The sequence below is a fragment of the Cervus elaphus genome, chromosome 3, assembly GCF_910594005.1.
Source record: "Cervus elaphus chromosome 3, mCerEla1.1, whole genome shotgun sequence".
NCBI lineage: Eukaryota > Metazoa > Chordata > Mammalia > Artiodactyla > Cervidae > Cervus > Cervus elaphus.
In genome coordinates this window covers 46,764,531-46,782,899 of record NC_057817.1, presented here as the reverse complement: position 1 = coordinate 46,782,899, position 18,369 = coordinate 46,764,531, and the positions used below count along the sequence as shown (strand labels likewise).

The 18,369-nt window shown below is 37.2% G+C and overlaps 1 protein-coding gene across 4 annotated transcripts in view; it reads left to right on the top strand.

Moving 5' to 3' along the window:
* Positions 1-18,369, top strand: part of MSRB3 (methionine sulfoxide reductase B3) — a 169,698-nt gene that overhangs the window by 51,634 nt on the left and 99,695 nt on the right. For all 4 annotated transcript variants that reach the window (XM_043887950.1, XM_043887958.1, XM_043887959.1 and 1 more), the window contains 2 exons: positions 9-117; positions 1,741-1,818. In XM_043887950.1, the coding sequence (XP_043743885.1) occupies positions 9-117; positions 1,741-1,818 (187 nt within the window). The remainder of the gene's footprint in view (positions 1-8; positions 118-1,740; positions 1,819-18,369) is intronic.

Below are 18,369 nucleotides of genomic sequence, written 5' to 3'. Positions count from 1 at the left end.
CTTTCCAGGGTCATGCAGGGATAAAAAGAACTGTAAGGTGGTCTTTTCCCAGGAGGAACTGAGGAAGCGGCTAACACCCCTGCAATACCATGTCACTCAGGAGAAAGGGACCGAAAGGTAAGGTGAGCTTACGAAAAAGTCATTAGGCAAGAGCTAGTTTTCTTCATCCTCTGTGCCCCTGCTCCAACCTTTGAGTCCTCTCCGTTGCCATTTAATTTAAAGGATTCTGCACTTATTTGCTAAAGTCTGCAAATTAGTATCCTTGAAAAGGTTGAAAATAGTATTGTTTAGATTAAGACTAAGTTTTATTTATTCTTTCCCCCATTTAATGAACACTCTATCTTTTGTAAAGTCACAAGGCTTTTGTTAAGGGCCTGTTTTTAGTTTACTACAAAATGTGTGGAAGTAATAGCGATTTAGGTACATTTTTTGGGAAGACATCACAGTAAGCAAAACCATGAGGGAATGGCACTTTGCCAGGATGCTGAAAATTTGAAGGTGGCCATTGTAAGTATAGATGTTTTGGCTGCAAAAAGAAGGTAGCATAATTTAGTTCCTTTCTACCCCACTCCAGTTTCTTTTTGAAGCACATGTGGAGAAAGTATTTATTGGCTCATTTGTGGTTGGAATGTCAAAAATTTTCAATAACTGCCCTCACATGGCTTTGGTCCTTGGAAGTTCGCCCTAAGTCCTGAAAAAAGAGTTTGTTCACTTCCAAGACTGTTTTTGGTGAATAAAGTCTCTCTCAGCTGATTCCAGCTCAAAGGTAACTTGCCAGAGTCCGACCATTTTGTTGTCTAATTTATACCATGGAGCTTGGCATAAGGCCGTAACTTACCTCTGATCCAAATTTATTAATGATGTAACTTCTTGTTTTCATTCATGAACTGAAAGAGCTCTTTGCCACACATGGGGTCTTTGTTAATAGGCAACACTCTCTTCCTGTCACCGTATATACTGTTTACTGACTTGAACAAATGTTGAATCTCTGACAAAGTCCACCCTCACCCCACAAGGAGCTAGAGATGGACTTGGGTCTCGGCCCGAGACGTCTACTTGTCCTGTTGTGTACATGACTAGCAAAATGATTTAATGCACACAAACAACTAGAGATTAGGTCATTCTTAAAAATTCTGTTTATAAAAAAATTGGACCTCATAAAGAGGGTGAAAGGATAATAAAAACAAGCTGTAGAGCACATAGACTTTTTGTTGGGCCTAGCACAGCTGATTTGTATTAGCTGAATGACCTCCTAGCCTTTAAGATTGTTAACTTAGAAAAATATTCCCTTAAAGCTGCAATATTCCTTTTCAAACCAGAAAATAAGACTCCCTCCACTTGAAGTGTTGGACCCTTCTGTATTTTCTGGTATACATTCTTGGACACTGTAGAGGAGCAGAAATATCATGTAATAATGTTTCTCTCTGTGAATCTGAACTACAAGCTTTTTTTTTTTTTTAAATAGGAAAAAAAAATTTCTAAGCATTACATAACTAGACGGCTTGATTTTTTAAAAAATTTAACCTGCATTAGTTTGGAGTCGTTATATGCACATTTTATTATACAGATTTGAAATATATTAGTAATGTTCAGATTTCCATATGTTTGGTCTGTTCTCATTTTAAGACAAAAAGCCCTTGAAAGATTTATTAGAGAAATATATTTTAAGCAAATACGTTCTTTAAGAAATAATGCTAACTTTGTTTCATTTTTTTTTATGCTCTGTTTATTCCGTATCAGTGCCTTCGAAGGAGAATATACACATCACAAAGATCCTGGAATATACAAATGTGTTGTTTGTGGAACTCCATTGTTTAAGTAAGTATATTAAAAACCTAAGGATGTGAGCAAATCACAGATGGTAACAAACTTGATTTTGCCTGTCCACATTAGATCTTCCCATTCCTAAATTTTCTTATTTCTAATGTTTCTACTCCCTGCCTCCCCGCACCCCCCCACCACAAAACAAAAGTAATTATTGGCTTTCACAATAAATTACCAGTTTGGTAGACTGGCTGAGTTCTTGTTACTTGAATCTTTAAAATACCTAGCATTAACTTGGTCATCTCAGTAACCAAGGTGCTTAGCAGAGCTATGAAAGAGATTTTGGTGAACATAAAAATGTCTATATTTATTGATTTTTCTATTACCAAGTGATGGCCCTAAATTTATTTATTGGACCATAATGGAAGTTCTTTATGTGCATCCTTCAGATTGAATAATATGCACCAAGTGGATTATTCATACTCCTGCAGTGAAGGGCAATACCTTTATTGAAAGTCAAGTGGGAATTATAACAAATATTTATACATACGTAAGTAAATTACATACTCAGAGTTTAAAGTTTTGCGTTGATCGAAAATCTTTTATTTTAAAGATCCCAGTAGATTACTATAAAACAGGTAGTACATAGATTTTTTTTAATGGAATAGTTAAGTCAGACATTGTATTCTAGAGATTATGGATCTTATCCAAGAAAGAAAACTCTTTATTAAAAATGTATTTATTTAGGTCAAAAAAATCCTAGGAGCCCCATACTCCCCGTGGGGATGCTGATTTAGGGGAATAAAAAGACAGAAACTTTAATTGAGAGTAAGTGTCATTTATTTAAAACAGAATTACAAATTTCTTAGGGGAAATGCACAAACAAGAATCTGATATGTGTAGCTTGTAAAACATACTTAATATCTCCTCACAAATGTTTCCTTTTGAAAACACTAGCATTTACAGATTTTCCAGAAATAACAGGAAACAGTTTCCTTGAAAAAAAATTTTAAAAGTTTAAAACCTTTCTTAACTTGCATAAACCTTATTGCACATTAGTGTTGGTTGAGAATCTGTTCTGAATTCTTAGGTATTTATTCATTCTGTTAAAAATACCAGCCCTTCAAATTGTCACCCAGTTCCTCTCAGAAAACACACGTCTTTATATTTCAGCACCTTTAGTTTGTGTCATAATAGTTGATATAACACTTAAGATAGTTGCCGAGCCATGTTAAGCTTGTTAATATCCCAAATGGTAAAAATTGGCCACATCTCCTTTGCTTTTGTTTAAGATTCTTCATTTCTTTCCCTATTATATGATTCAGTGAAGTAGTGGATCTAAGGAAAACTTACTGTTTTAAATAAGAAACAGAGCCACTGTAAATGAAGGATTTAAGCCATGTGACATCTTGAGTCACAAATAGTAAAAGCAAGACCCTTATCCAACCATAGGTACTGGTGGGGTTCAGGAGTTTCATATTTGATGTGATATTGACTCTAAAGGAAACTTTAGCATTCTTGTAAGGAAAGCTTTTAGTTTCTAAATTTTTATGGAATATAATTTAATATTTTTAGTCTACATTACATGAAAAAAAAAAATGCTGAACTTCTTCCGCTTGGTTTCTTGTCAGTTTTGGGGGAACAGTATCTCTCTCTGCAGTGTAGAATGCAGTAGTTCTTTGGTCTGGCGCTGCTTTCTTCATCCTGGAAAACTTGTACCCTGGGTGTCCACAGGGCATGAACAGCTTTGAGGGAAGCAATTTTCTGGTCCTTAGCCCCTAAGCAAGCATTTTCCTGAAGCTGCTGTCTGTTACTGAGGGAGTCTGTGGTCTGCCACCTCGTCCTTCCAGTCTCCTGTGTCATGGTTCCCCTTCTCCCACTTCACAAAAGATGGCAATGCCTTCCACCCATCCCAGTGCTTACTATGATTTATTATCACACGGTAAAAATCTCTAAGGCATTGAGCAAAAGGACAGTTCAGGAATGCATTACTTCTGGAGAGACCCGTGAAAGCAAGGCCAAAAAAAAAAAAAAAAAAAACCATTGAAAAGTATTGAACTGGTAAAAAAAAAAAAAAGTATTGAAACAGTATTTCATCTTGGAGATAGTCTGTCTGTCTGCCGGCTGTCTGCTTATCTATCGCTCCATCTGTCTATCTGTCTATCCATGTTCTACCAGTCATAAGTGAGATGTGTGTCATGAAAACATGTATTGATATATTTGTTCAAAACTTTTAGGTGAAAGTCTTTGTGTATGTATGTGTGTACAGGAAATAAATCCGATTTACTTGAGACAGTGAGGACTGCTTTGCAATAAGGTTGTACAGTAGTCTTCTCCATTCATTAATTGATCAAGATACATCACTCTTAAGGTTTTGACAAAAATATATTTTAAGAATATCTATATTCAGAACACCAGATAATTTATCTTTTTTTCAATTATTTAACTTCTTGGTAAGAAATTTTAGCCATCACCTTAAAATGTATGAGGAAGTGTGTATCAGTCAGCACCCAATCTGGATACAGAAGCCACACAATAATTTGAACAGGAAAGTCTAATGCAAAGAGTGACTATCTGTGACAGAGGACAGTGGTGATGAGGGATTGGTAGGTAAGAAGCAAATAGAAATTCTGAAGAATATAGAGACAGCAAATACAGGAAGTGACCATGACCCCGAGGGCTGAGATAGACCTCAAGGGAAAGCTTCCCTTGCAAACTGCCCCCGTTGCCAGGGGCTGACGGTCCAGGAGTCACTGTGGGGCTATGATGGTGCAACTCCTGGGATTCTGCCTCCTGGAGTGTACTGGATACCTCCCCTCTGGGGTGCTGGGAAAAGCTCTTGGCAGGGAAGTGCCTCACTGGGGGCCCTCCACTCCAAAACTACCCGAGGGAGCTGCCAGGGGAGGCTGCTGGCCACCAGGTGAGCTCATCCGCCTGCCCTGAAGCCAGCAGCTTGCTCCAGAGGAGATGCGGGTGTCACAGGAGCCATCGCCCGAGAAGCAGCGCGGCCCCCAGTGATGGGGACCAGAGAGGCTGCGCACACTAGGGGTCGGGTGCTGGGGGGGCTGCCCTCTGCGAGGCCTGCAAGGAAGAGGCGCTCCGCGAGCCGTGTGAGCCACACGCCAGGGAGGCAGCGGGCTCTGCAGGAGCCCGCTGAGAAAGCATGCTGAAACTGAGAAGGAAGAACCTCTTTCTCCCGCAATCCTTCTCCTGTGCCCTCTGCTGACAAAGAGTCATATCATGCTGGCTGACAAAAAGACAAAAATATTTAAAGGTCCCAGCTCCATTTTAGCAAAGCAGGTGAGGAAGATACATTTAGAGGTGAGAGGCAATGGACTGATAACTGGCACAGAGTCTCCATTTTACTCAAAATTCTTTTAGGGATTTGTGAGCAAAAGTTTGAAAGCCACTCAGTAGTCTAGTGAATTAATGGCATCACTGTCAGACCCCCTCTTGATAGAGCTGGTTTCATGCTTTGAACACAAAGTGTGGGAAACAGTTGACTTGGGTTAGTGTGAGTGTGAATGAGAAAGTGTGTGGAGGTTTTGTCTGTTAGGAGGGAGTGAGGAGAGAAAAATTCAGCAGGAAAGGGTAAATAGAGGAGCAATAGGAGAAATAACAGTGGGAGGAAAACAGATAAATAAAAAGTAATAAGAAGGAACTGCTGAGTTTAAAAATGCCTTATCATTAGCAGTGTGAAAAGGTTGTTTTTCCAACTGCCATTTCTGTTACCTTATTCACTCTCATTTTGTGTGTGTATGTGCACATATTCACATATATGTATAATTCTCTTCATTTACTTGACTGATATATATATGTATATATAAAATACTTCCATACATAAAAGGCCATTCAAACTTGTACTCTACCCTAAATACATTCCTTCTCAACAATATACTGCTTTTTTACTGCTTACCAAGTACAAGAACCTTATTCACAGGCTGCTTTATAAACCAACTGCGTAATTTATTCCATGGTTCACGTTTTCTTCACATTCACAAATTCTACCAAGCTAAGTTTATTTCTCATATAGTACTACTGACTTTCAGTTAGTAAATTAACTGACAGAAATAAGAATGTTCTCTCCTCTGGCTATTTGAACTTCTAAACTTTCATAAAATGAATTTATTGCACATCAGATAAACCATAAAAGGCATTGGTGAAATAATTTAATTCAGAAAGTATTTTTGACATCTTGGACTTTGCTCACACTTTGCTGGGTGTTGTGAAACAAAATTAATTTGTGAACCCTTTTTTTCCTTAAGGTATTTATAGTTTTGTTGGAGTGATATGATAAACAATAAGCAATGATAAACTGTGAAGAAATAACATTAATCTGCACATACATGTTTGAAATGCTTTCATGAGTAATAGGAGAGTATATGACTGTATGCCAGCAGGACCTGTTTTCATGGAGGAGATGAGAACACGCTACCAGGCAGAGAATATCTGATGGAGAATGCCATATGAGGAAAGGAATTAGAGATAGGATCAAAACTGGGTTTTTCAAGGAAACAGTTCTGAGACTGATGCAATAGGAGTTGGGAGGTGAGTTATGTTGGGAGTAATGGTGAAATGTCTAGAGGGTTAAAAAGGATCAAATAAGGAAGGCTTGGGATCCCAGCGAAGCCTTTTAAGTTTCTGCTTGAAATCGTTAGCACCTTGGCATCCTTTCCTCCAGAAGCCAAATCTGAGCCCTCCAGCGTGAGCTCCGGTGCTCTCCACCTCTGCTCCCAGAGCATCTTGTATGCATGCTCTTCCTTCATTGCGCTTTGCGCTTCATTCTGTGCGTGAGTGCATGCTAAGTTCTTCAGTTGTGTCTGACTCTTTGCAACCCCATGGACTGAAGTCCTCCAGGCTCCACTCTCCATGGGATTCTCCAAGGCAGGAATACTGGAGTGGGTTGCCATGCCCTTCTCCAGGGGATCTTCCTGACCCAGGGATTGAACCTGTGTCTCTTAGGTCTCTTGCATTGGCAGGCGGGTTCTCTACCACTAGCGCCACCTGGGAAGTCCCACTTTGTTTTGTAATTATCTGTTTATGTGCCCGTCTGCCCACTAGTAAGTAAACTCCACAGTCACAGGCCATGCCTTAGTCGTATTTATATCTCTGGTGGTTTAGTCGCTAAGTTGTGTCTGACTCTTGCGACCCCGTGGACTGTAGCCCGCCAGGCTCCTCTGTCCAAGAATACTGGAGTAGGTTGCCATTTCCTTTTCCAGGGGATCTTCCCCAGCCAGGGATTAAACTCAGGTCTCCTGCGTCGCAGACAGATCTTTACCAAATGAACTACAAGGGAAAGTGAAAGTGAAGTCGCTAAGTCGTGTCCAACTCTTTGCGACCCTGTGGACTGTGGCCTACTAGGCTCGTCCGTCCATGGGATTCTCCAGGCAAGGATACTGGAGTGGGTTGTCATTTCCTTCTCCAGGGATCTTCCCAACCCAGGGATCGAACCCGGGTCTCCCGCATTGCAGGCAGACGCTTTACTGTCTGAGCCACCAGGGAAGCCCAGAACTACAAGGGAAGCCCTATTTATATCTATTTATATCTCTAGCCTCTGACATACAATAGCCACCAAATATTTGTCTGTTGATCAGAGGCATGTCTGAAGTTAGTGAGATAGACTGTGGAGAGACTTTGAATAAGACAAACACATGATGAAAATGGGAATTAAGCCAGAGCAGTCCACAAGATAGATTTCTGGAGCTGAAAAGAAAAGGAAATAGGGGTTTAATAGCTTCAGTGGGCACTTTTTTCCTTGTCAGCTGATAAACCTCAATGTTATCCATATTAATCAGTTCCTGATAATTTTAAGGTTTTCAGGAGCCACATAGGACAGTTTTTATTTCCTACATGTTTACTAATAAGGCCTTGCACTGAATTAATAGCTCATTTTACACAGGTTCACTCATGATGAGGATAATAATAGTAAATAATCAAGAGTGCATAGCACTTACTTCTTGCCTATTATGGTTCTAAGTGCTTTGTATTTAACTCAGTCTTCACAGCAAAACATTTTATAGATAAAGAAACTGAGAGGATAAGTATCTTGTGAAGAACATACAGGCAGTGTACATGGATTTAAAACTGTAATACTCAAACTTTTAGGAAAGGAGAAAGTTAATTATAGGAAAATGAAGTTTTAAAATTTTATTTTGATCACTCATATCTGATTATCTTACTCGGCATACTTGGAACAAATGCATCACACGTACATACACACACACCTCAATTCCTTGAAAAATCTGCCTTTGTCGTAGTGTTTAAGTTGAAAATTGAAGACTGTTCCAATCTAGGGAGGGCTGCTGTTCTTGTCACTCAGTCGTGTCCAACTCTTTGCTGCCACATGGACTGCAGCACGCCAGGCTTTCCTGTCCTTCGCTATCTCCCAGGGTTTGCTCAAACTCACATCCATTGAATCTGTGATGCCAACTCATCCTCTGTCGTCCTCTTCTCCTCCTGCCCTCAATCTCTCCCAGCATCAGGGAGGGCTGAATCAAAAGTGAATAGATCCATCACGGCAGGTCATTAAGAAGAATTCAGCTTCAGGCTGGCGGTTATCCTCAGGGAGGTCCCTTGGAATCTGAGCAGGAAGATGTAGCCAGTGTTTAGAAGCCATCAGGCCATTTACCATCTGCAAAGTAGGGCAGCACTGGATTTCTGGGCTGGATTCTAGTTATTAAAACTGGAAAGTCATTTTATTTTTTACTACTAACCCCCCGTTACATTTTCTCAAGGAACTGTATTCCAATTTTTTTTTTAAATCACTTTTCTCTTTTAAATTCTGTCCTTATATTTCTGAGAAAATTGAGGCCACCTGACATGAGGTTCTTTTAAATGTCTTCCCTTCTATCTTGAAATTTCTTTATATCTCCATTTTTATCAAACAATCAGAACAAGCACGGGCTAAAAGCAATTGATGGGATGAATTGAATACCAGGCCAGATGTGTGACCTCAAATTCATCACCTATAAGGTGGGGAAAATAAAACCAAACAGGTGTAAGTAAAGTTCCAAGTATATGGCAAGTATTCAACAATGCTAAATTCAAGTGGCCTGACCAAGTCTGAGGAACACATCTTACCATCACAACAGTCTAAGAAACCCCTTCCAACGTGAGAAAGTGCAGGCTTTACTGGAGAGCGTCTGTCTGTTCACAGTAGATGTTAGTGTGGTGAGTCACCGCTCCAGCTGCGTGGCTATGTTTCAGATGGGACTCTGCTGCAAAACTGTTCACACATGCTGCTTTTCACATGCGCCGCCTGTGCAGTCTTATTCCAGGCTACTAGAAAATTTAAGCCTTTTTTCAGCTCTTTAAGAACATAAGCCATTTCACTGAAGAAATTCCAGTTCAGTGCCACACACAATTTATTCAACTATTCTATTCCATTTATTACTGAAGGAGACTTTCAACATAAGCTTTCCCTCTTCTGGTAGAGTGGGGTGTGTGTGTGTGTGTGTGTGTGTGTGTTGGAAGCATGGAGGGGGAGGAGACAGGGGAAGAATGAAGGTGTGTTTCATCCTTACTTTCTATTCAAATTCCATTCTTCCAATCCTTTTCCTACTCATATAATATCTACTCATAAACCATTCTAGTCGCTATGGAATTCTACCAGGAAGAGGAGCATGAATTTAACTTCAAGCTTTCTTTTTATGGAACTCTAGCTGGAAATTGCTCATAATTCTAGCAAATGTTTCTTAACCTTTAACAAAGTACATTTAACTTGAATTTAAAAGATCTGAATTGCCCTTCACCGAATCATTCTAAATCCTTTAACAAAGTAAGCTGTCCAGTACAGTGAAACCATTATGGAATGAACTAGATTTCTGAGTAGTGACTTAAACTTTTGTTATATCTAAAAACTCATATATTATTTTGAAGAGAATACCAAATTGACTTCTCTCATTCCATTGATCCTTCCTGTCTTGTCCATACATACAATGATTTGCAGGAAAAGAATCTGTAATGTAGAGAATTTCTGTTCTATCTTCAAATTATCTGAAAGCTACTGGCAAAGATAGGGAGAGAAAAATAATGTTAGTTTTTCTGACTAATTAAACTTGACTCATTAAACCATCAGAAGAAAAAGAAAAGCATAAATAGTGAAATCATAAAAGCATAGCATAACATAAAGAACAACTCCAGTTTGAGAAACTTGAAAACTATAGTAAGGGATGATTCAAAGTCTGGCAATATGCAAAGATAATTGTAACTGCATTTCTTTAATTAAAAACTACATAGACACATATAGAAAAATTGAAGTGATAATTACACATAAAATCTTTGGATAGTTGAAATTGGGTACAGGGCTGTCTGTGTATCTTGGAATGGGGAGGATCTTGCCTTCTGTTTCCTAAACTAAATCCTAGTTGTTTAGTTAATTTTTCCAATGTAGACAGAAGTAGATTCGTTTTTCTTAGTGAATTAGAATGGATAATAAATTGGGAAACAAAATAGGCAAAACTTTTAAAACTATAATTCATGTAAATTTATCCTGGTTATATGAAAATACATCAGAAAATTAATGAACATCTGTTATTCCCGTTCACAGACTTTGAAGTTATTTAAAGACAAGTTTTAGCCAGTACTTCTGAGGCAGTCCACAAAGCTGCTCTCCTTATAAATGAATAATGCTTTTTTCAAAACATGGTCATCAGTTCAATGAGAATTGCATGAATTTTCACCCAGATACATGTCTTCAATGTGTCTTATACATGGATAAGTGACCCACCACACAATATTACCAAAGAAAAGTGCAGAAGCTATCCAGAGTACCAAGCAGAAATAAAGCTTTATAAAGTTTCAGCGACTTAGCAGCAGCAGCAGCAGCAGCACGGATGTAACTACATAACCGTGAGCAAGTTACTTAAACATTCCCCCTCATTTTTCTCATCTATAAAATGGTAAGAATAACATTAGCCCTTTCTAACTGATAGTACTTCTGTACCAAATGAGATAAACACATAAACATGCTATAAAAGATATAAAGAACAACTCATCTGGCTTGCAAAAAGGCAAACAACCTGATAAAAAATAGATATTTTTCCAACTAAGATATACAGATGACAAACAGGCACTTGAAAAGATGCTCGATATCAGCAGTCAGTAGAGAAATGCAAATCAAAACTGCAATGAGGTATCACCTCATACCTGTCAGACTGGCCATCGTCAAAAAGTCTACAAACAATAAATGCTGGAGAAGGTGTGGAAAAAAGGGAACCCTCCTACACTGTTGGTGCAGGCACTATGGAAGACAGTATGGAGGTTCCCCAAAAAACTAAACATAGTTACTATATGATCCTGCAGTCCCGCTCCTGGGCATGTATCCGACAAAACTATCGTTAGAGAAGAGGCAGGAACCGCAGTGTTGGTAGCAGCACTGTTTACAATAGCCAAGACGCAGGAACCACCTAAACGTCCACAGACAGATGAGCAGATAAAGATGTGGTGCATACATACAGGAGTATTAGTCAGCCACAAAAAGAATGGAATGCCATTTTCAGCAACATGGATGGACCTAGAAATTATTATATTAAGTGAAATAAGTCAGAGAAAGATGACTATCATATGATATCACGTGCATGTAGAATCTAAGAAAAAGATACACATGAACTTATTTACAAAGCAGAAATAGACTCACAGACACAGAAAACAAAGAAATTCATGCTTACCAGAGGGGATAGTGATGGGGGGAGATAAATTAGGAGTCTGGGATTAACATATACATACTATTATATATAAACTAGATAAACCGTAAGGATCTATGAGGAACTGAAGTCCTAATAACCTATAATGAAAAAGATTCTGAAGAACAAACATATGTACATATATGTATAGCTGATTCACTTTGCCATACATCTGAAACTAACACAACATTGTAAATTAACTATACTTCAATTTAAAAAACAGTTAAGGGACTTCACTGGTTGCCCAGTGGTTAGGACTCCTCATCTTGCCAATGCAGGGTGTGCGGATTCGAGTCCTGGTTGGGGAGCTAAGGTCCCACATGCAGTGCAACGAGGTCAAAAGATTTTTTTTTTTAATTTTAGAATACTTTAAAAAGATATAAAGGTATAAATATAAATAAGGTTTGTGAAGACTGCAGCTTTAAAAGTTTACATGGCAAAATATAAGTAGCATACAAAGCTAAAATTAAGTCAGTTTCTATCCAATAATTTAATCTGGATTCTAAATTCCCCAAATAATGGAACTTAGATAAAGTAACTGACAGTTTTAATACATTAGTTATTTACAAGTCTGTCCCTAACAAATCTAGAAACCTCTAGAGAGAAGAGGTCATGACATAGGATTTTTGCAGCCCACATCTGCACCCTGTGCAGGGGCACGAAAGTGAAAGTCGTTCAGTAGTGTCTGACTCTTTTCGACCCCATGGACTATAAAGTCCATGGAATTCTCCAGGCCAGAATACTGGAGTGGGTAGCCTTTCCCTTCTCCAGGGATCTTCCCAACCCAGGGATTGAACCCAGGTCTCCTACAATGCAGGTGGATTCTTTACCAGCTGAGCTAAGACTCTACATATCCTGGCTACTTAATTATTTATTAAATAAATGGCTTTAGTTCCAGTAAATCAAGAGTAACAGCAGAGTTAAATGATTCAAGTTGATACTGGCATGGTAGAAGTATAAATAAAAACTTGGAGTCTCTAAATTGTTACCCCCTACCACACTTTTCAAAGTAACATCTATAGACCTCTCAGGGAACTTAATTTTAGTGGATGCTTCTTTCAACAATAGCACTGCTTGCAACTGCAGAGATACACCTATTCCAACTAAGGGAGAGATGGAAATGTCCATGGCTGGGACTGTTTAGAAGGAAACACTGAAAAGAGCAGGAAGTGAAAATAGACAAGGTCAGCTACCAGAAGTGATATCAAAAGAAAAGTTTGTAGTCAAACATGTTTATTAAATATAAGAAAGATTAAAAACAACTGAACTAAATAGTGACTCAAAACACTAGAAAAATTACAACGGGAACAACAAAATAAACTGGGATAAAATGCCCACTTCTTTCCTCAAAGGCATTTGCCTGTTCTAGGCAATGGGAGAAAGGTAAAGATTCCAGATGTTTAGAAGCAGAAATGCCAGTAGACTAGGATTTCTCAGCCTCAGTACTACTGACGTTTGGGTTGGATGATATCTGGTCATGGGGGGTGCCCTATACATTGTAGGATGTTTAGGACATCCTTATTCTCTACGCACTAGATAGCTGTAGCTACTGTCCCTCTTTTTCTCCCACCCCCTCCCCACCATTGTGACAAATAAATATAATTCCAGGAATTGTCAAATACCTTGGGGTGGGGGTGGGGCAGCCAAAATTACCAACAGTTGAGAACAATTGATCCAAACAATCTACAAAACGATAAACCCTGATTTGTAGGGTTTGCAGATTCCTGTGGTGCAGATACTTCCCACCATTGGCTATTTCAAGTTACAACTCTCACTTTACTGAATGTGGAGTTGATAAGAGATGTGTAGTAACACCATTATATAGTATTTTTGTAATACAAATACACAGATGTAAATAGCATAGAACAGCAGTTAAATTTAGTTAAAAATTTAGAAGTGGTGAATTTTGAGTGTATGTTATCTTTGTTTATAATTTAATTCTAAATTTATAGAATTTGTTTTTAATATTGTTTATGTTTAGCAACTATATCCCAAAGTTTTAAAAATTTTAACAATAGACTCTTTTGAGCTTTAGCACACCAGTATAATGGGGACAAACCAAAGGTGGACCAAATTTATCAAAAACTGCAACCCAACCCCAAATGAATTCAGTCCCTGATTAGATTAAGTTAATCTTTCCCCCCTTCCCCACCCCATCCCAGCTGCCTATCAGAGAATAGGATAAACCCTCTGTAGAAGATTACATCATCATCATTCAGAGTCCAATTTTTCGTACACAATGTCTGGCATTCATCAAAAATTACCAGGCATACCAAAGTAAAGGACCAAGGGAAATAAATTGACAGAAGAAACAGGTCTGTAAATGGCCCAGATATCCAGACAGTCAAGTCATCAGGCACAGACTTTAAAATAATTGTGATTAATATATTCAAGAAAATAGATGACAAGATGGAGAATTTCACCAGAGAACAGAAATCTATTGTTAAGAATAATATAGTTCTAGGTCTGAAAATGCGATAACTGAAATATAAACACATGAGATGAATTTAATATCGTATGAGACATATAAGAATGCAGGGCTGATGAACAGAAAACAGGTAAGTAGAATAGATTCAGGCAAGCTAAGAGAGCTAGAAATATGAAAAGGTGTTGGTAAGATAATATATGATACACAGTTTCAGGTTTAAAATATTAGAGCCACTGAAAGGGAAGAAAAAGATAATGGGAAAGAAGCAACATTTGAAGAACACGATAGTCAAGAATTTTCCCAAACTGAGGAAAAAACTCAAGTCACCGATTCAAACAGTGCTACAAAACTGAAGCAGGATGAATTCAAAGAAAGCCACATCTAGGCACATCATAGGCAATCAGGTGGAAAATCAGAGGCAAAGAGAAGATATTAAAAGCACTTAGATAAATTAACTTGAAAAATAAAATATTAGAATTAAGTAAATCTAAAAGGTTGATCTTTGAAAAGACCATTGAAGAGAAACCTTTCTAAGAAAGGAACATAGGAATGTCAAAACACTAGGAATGAAAATGGGATAAAACCAGATACAGAAAATATTATTATAATGTAAGAGAATACTATGTAAAACCCTATTCTCTTGAATTTAAAATCTCAGCATAGTTTTCTAAAAATAAAAAATTTGACTAAAGAAGAATTATAAATGAATTGACGAGTAACTCTATAACAAATCTAGAGTTATCACAAACCAGCTTAGACTTTTACAGAAAAAAAAAGTATCCCTATGCTAGTATAAACTGTGTCAATCACAGGAAATAGAAGAAAGTTTATCAACTTCTTTGACAAAGGTAACATACCTCTAAAACCAAGATGTGACAGAGACATTATGAAGGAAAACTATAGACTGATCTGATTTATGAAAATAGCTATAAGGATCAACACTGTGTTGAATGAGTAATATGCCATGGTAAAGTAGGGCTTAGTTTAGGAATGTATGAATAGTTCAGTACTAGAATATCTTATGGAAATTTTAGTATATTCCCTGGAGAGATTTTTATAAAAGCTCCAAGTGCATTCTTTAATTAAAAAAGAACCTCTTAGTGAAATATTAGAAGGAAATACTATATTTTGTCAAATCTAAAAAGCCCTTAATTAAAGGATTTGTTATTATTTCAAGTAACATTAAGAAAAAACTTTCCAAGTAGATTGTGAAATGTTTATTACAGACACATTCAGGTTTCAGAGATGTTAACATGTATGAAATAAAAAGTGCCAAATAGAATCAATGAAATACATATATAATTAGTGTTGGGGCACCCAGCAAAGTATTTAAAAACTAAATTTAGACTCCCACCCTCAATATCTTACAACCCAGTGTCTTATAAATATATCTTATCCAATGAAGTCTATGATGAATAAAAACTTTAAATATTAACAGTAAGACCATACAAGTCCTAGGGGAAACTGTAAGTAGGAAATTGATATAACATTGGGGTGAAGTAAGCTTTTCTAAACAAGATTCCCAAAGCAGAAATTAAAAAGAAAAGGTATATAATATTAAGTTGGATTACCTAAATATTTTACATTTCTATAAATCAAAATATTATTTTAAAAACTGGTAAACAAACTGGAAAAAGTATTTACACAATCCATGTGACAAACAGAAAATTAATATTCAAATCAATTAAGAAAGACAAACATTGGAAAAATGGGCAGAAGATATAAACAGATATTTTTCAAAATAAGAAACATAGGTAATAAGTGTAGGCAAAAATTATTCACTTGTTAGTAATTTTTTAAAAGGAGTAAAAGGTGGAATAGTTTTTTATATATCAAGCTAGTGAACATTTCAAGTATCATCAAATCCAGTGATAGTCAAGGTCTGGGAAATTAGCACTGCTAGTAACTTTCTGGACAGTTTAATAAGTTATGTCAAAAGTCTTTGTAGTCTGCATGCCATTAATCTAGCAAATACACTTCTAGGAATTTATGCTGAAAAGTCATGTTTATGCATAATGATATAGCTGCAAGAATGCTTTTAATCACTCTTTTTGTGGTAGTAAAAAAATTAATGATTTAAATATCTAAAATAGGGGGCTAGCTAAATGAAGTATCTGGGAAAATATATATGGCATTACAACTAGTATTGCAACAGTATTTGGTGATCTGGAAAGAAATTTTAAACGAACTTAAAAGTTTACAAAGCAATAATTATATATGACCCCATGTGTGTAAAATACATATATTTCCATATATATGAAAATAATTTAGAAGGGTATATACTAAATGTTAACAGTAGTTATCTGTGTGGTTGGATTGTGGGTGACTTTTTTGTGTGCTTATCTACTCTTTTAATTTTTTTAAAAAGATAACACAGTTTTTGGGGAGCAATAAGAAAAATATTTTAATATTACCTTTACTCAATGTTACAAACACCAATTTATTTATTTATATCTGTTGAACATAGGTTTGATGATTTTTCTTTTTTAACCTTTATCCTTTAGAAAAATTTTATTGGAGTATTTTGATTTACAATATTGTGTTAGTTTTTGCTGTATGGCAAAGTGCATCAGTTATAGATATACATATATCCACTTTTTTAGAGTCTTTTCCCACATAGGTCATTACTGAGTATTGAGTAAAGTTCCCTGTGATATACAGTAGGTCCTTACTAGTTATCTTTTTATTCCCAAGTTTACCTTTTTCCAGTGATAATTTGAAAGAATGAAGTGGAATGTAATTTCACGTTCTGTATGAATGTGATTAAATTATAAGTTTAATATAAATTATGTCCATTTAATAATCTATTCCCATCTCAAGTAGGTACTTTACTCACTGCCTTCTTTTGTAAGTTGTTGCTTCTTTTTTTTCTCTCTTCTGTCCCTAAGTGATTGGTAATGGTGATGATAACCAAGGGGAGGCAGTCCCTGAGAGCGTCCACTTAGCTCTAACCTTCTATTTACATACCTTCTCTGGGCTTCCGCTTCAAGCATCATTTCAAATTTTCTCCCTCCTTGTGACTGTCTTCCATCTTCCCATAGTCTTCACACAGCCCTCTTTCTAGACATCTGGAGGTAACTGATGAAGGATGGAACACCAAAGTCAGAAGGTTTGTATTTATTTCTGAACAGATTTATTTCAGTAAACTGTTTATTGTGTTTGAATTAGGGTTTTAAAATAAAAATTGAATGAAAACTTACCACCTGCCAACATTACAGTGAGCCCTTTAAAGAAAATTATCTCTTTTATTCTTTGTAATTGAAATAGAAAATTAAAGCTCACAAAGGACATGTAATTTACTCAAGGTAACACTGGCAGTCAGAAATGGAGCTAGGACCCCAGTTCAGGGCTGCCTTACCCCAAAGACACCACTCCTTAGCTCCTGTATTATGTTATAATGCCTCCCCAGATTCTAGGTGATTGCTCTTTTTGCTTAGTAATTCACCATCTGGTAGCAATCACACTCTGGTGTTAATTGGTGCTAATTTTCTGGCGATGACCAAGTGACTATACTTGGATTTTAAAGTGGAGAAAGGTATGATTAAAGTGCAAGACACGAGGTTAAAGTCACAACTTTCCTCACTTACTGTGTGTGATTTTGAATAAGCTACTTAACCTCTTTGAGCCTTAATTTCCTCATTTGTAAGATGAGGATAATACCCATGTCACAAGAACTTTTGAGGGGATTAAGTAAATAATGTTGAAATGTTTTGTAAGTGGAAAAAACACTCTGTAAATGTGGAGCACTGATTCGAAAATATTATAAGGATTGACATAAATTGTGGCTTTCAGACCTAAAGTTCGGTAGAGAAAGGGAGGCATGCCACTTAATTTAGAACAGAGATCAGAAGGTCTTTTAGGTAACTAATGCTTTAAAATTCTCCGAAGTTATATCTGTTTGCCGGGTGATTCATATTCTGGTAGTTATTACAGATCAGAGTTGATTCTAACAAGTAGCAGTTTGCTGCAGAGCATGGAGATGATTTTGCTTGTCCAACATAAAGGCAGATCTAGAGAAATCCAGGAGACAATAGAATTGATAGTTCCATTGTCTCACAAGTTGGCCAGACTATACTCTGTGGTTCAGTATAAAACCCTTGCTTGAAAAGGTTTATAGACAAAATGGACCACATTCAGAGAAAAGCAACTGATGTTTCAGTTCAGTTCAGTCACTCAGTCATGTCCGACTCTTTGCAACCCCATGGACTGCAGCACACCAGGCTTCCCTGTCCATCACCAACTCCCGGAGCTTGCTCTAACTCATGTCCCTCAAGTCGGAGATGCCATCCAACCATCTCATCCTCGGTCATCCCCTTCTCCTCCCGCCTTCAGTCTTTCCCAGCATCAGGCTCTTTTCCAATGAGTCAGTTCTTCACATCAGGTGGCCAATGTATTGGATTTCAGCTTCAGCATCAGTCCTTCCAATGGATATTCAGGACTGATTTCCTTTAGGATGGACTGCTTGGATCTCCTTGCAGTCCAAGGAACTCTCAA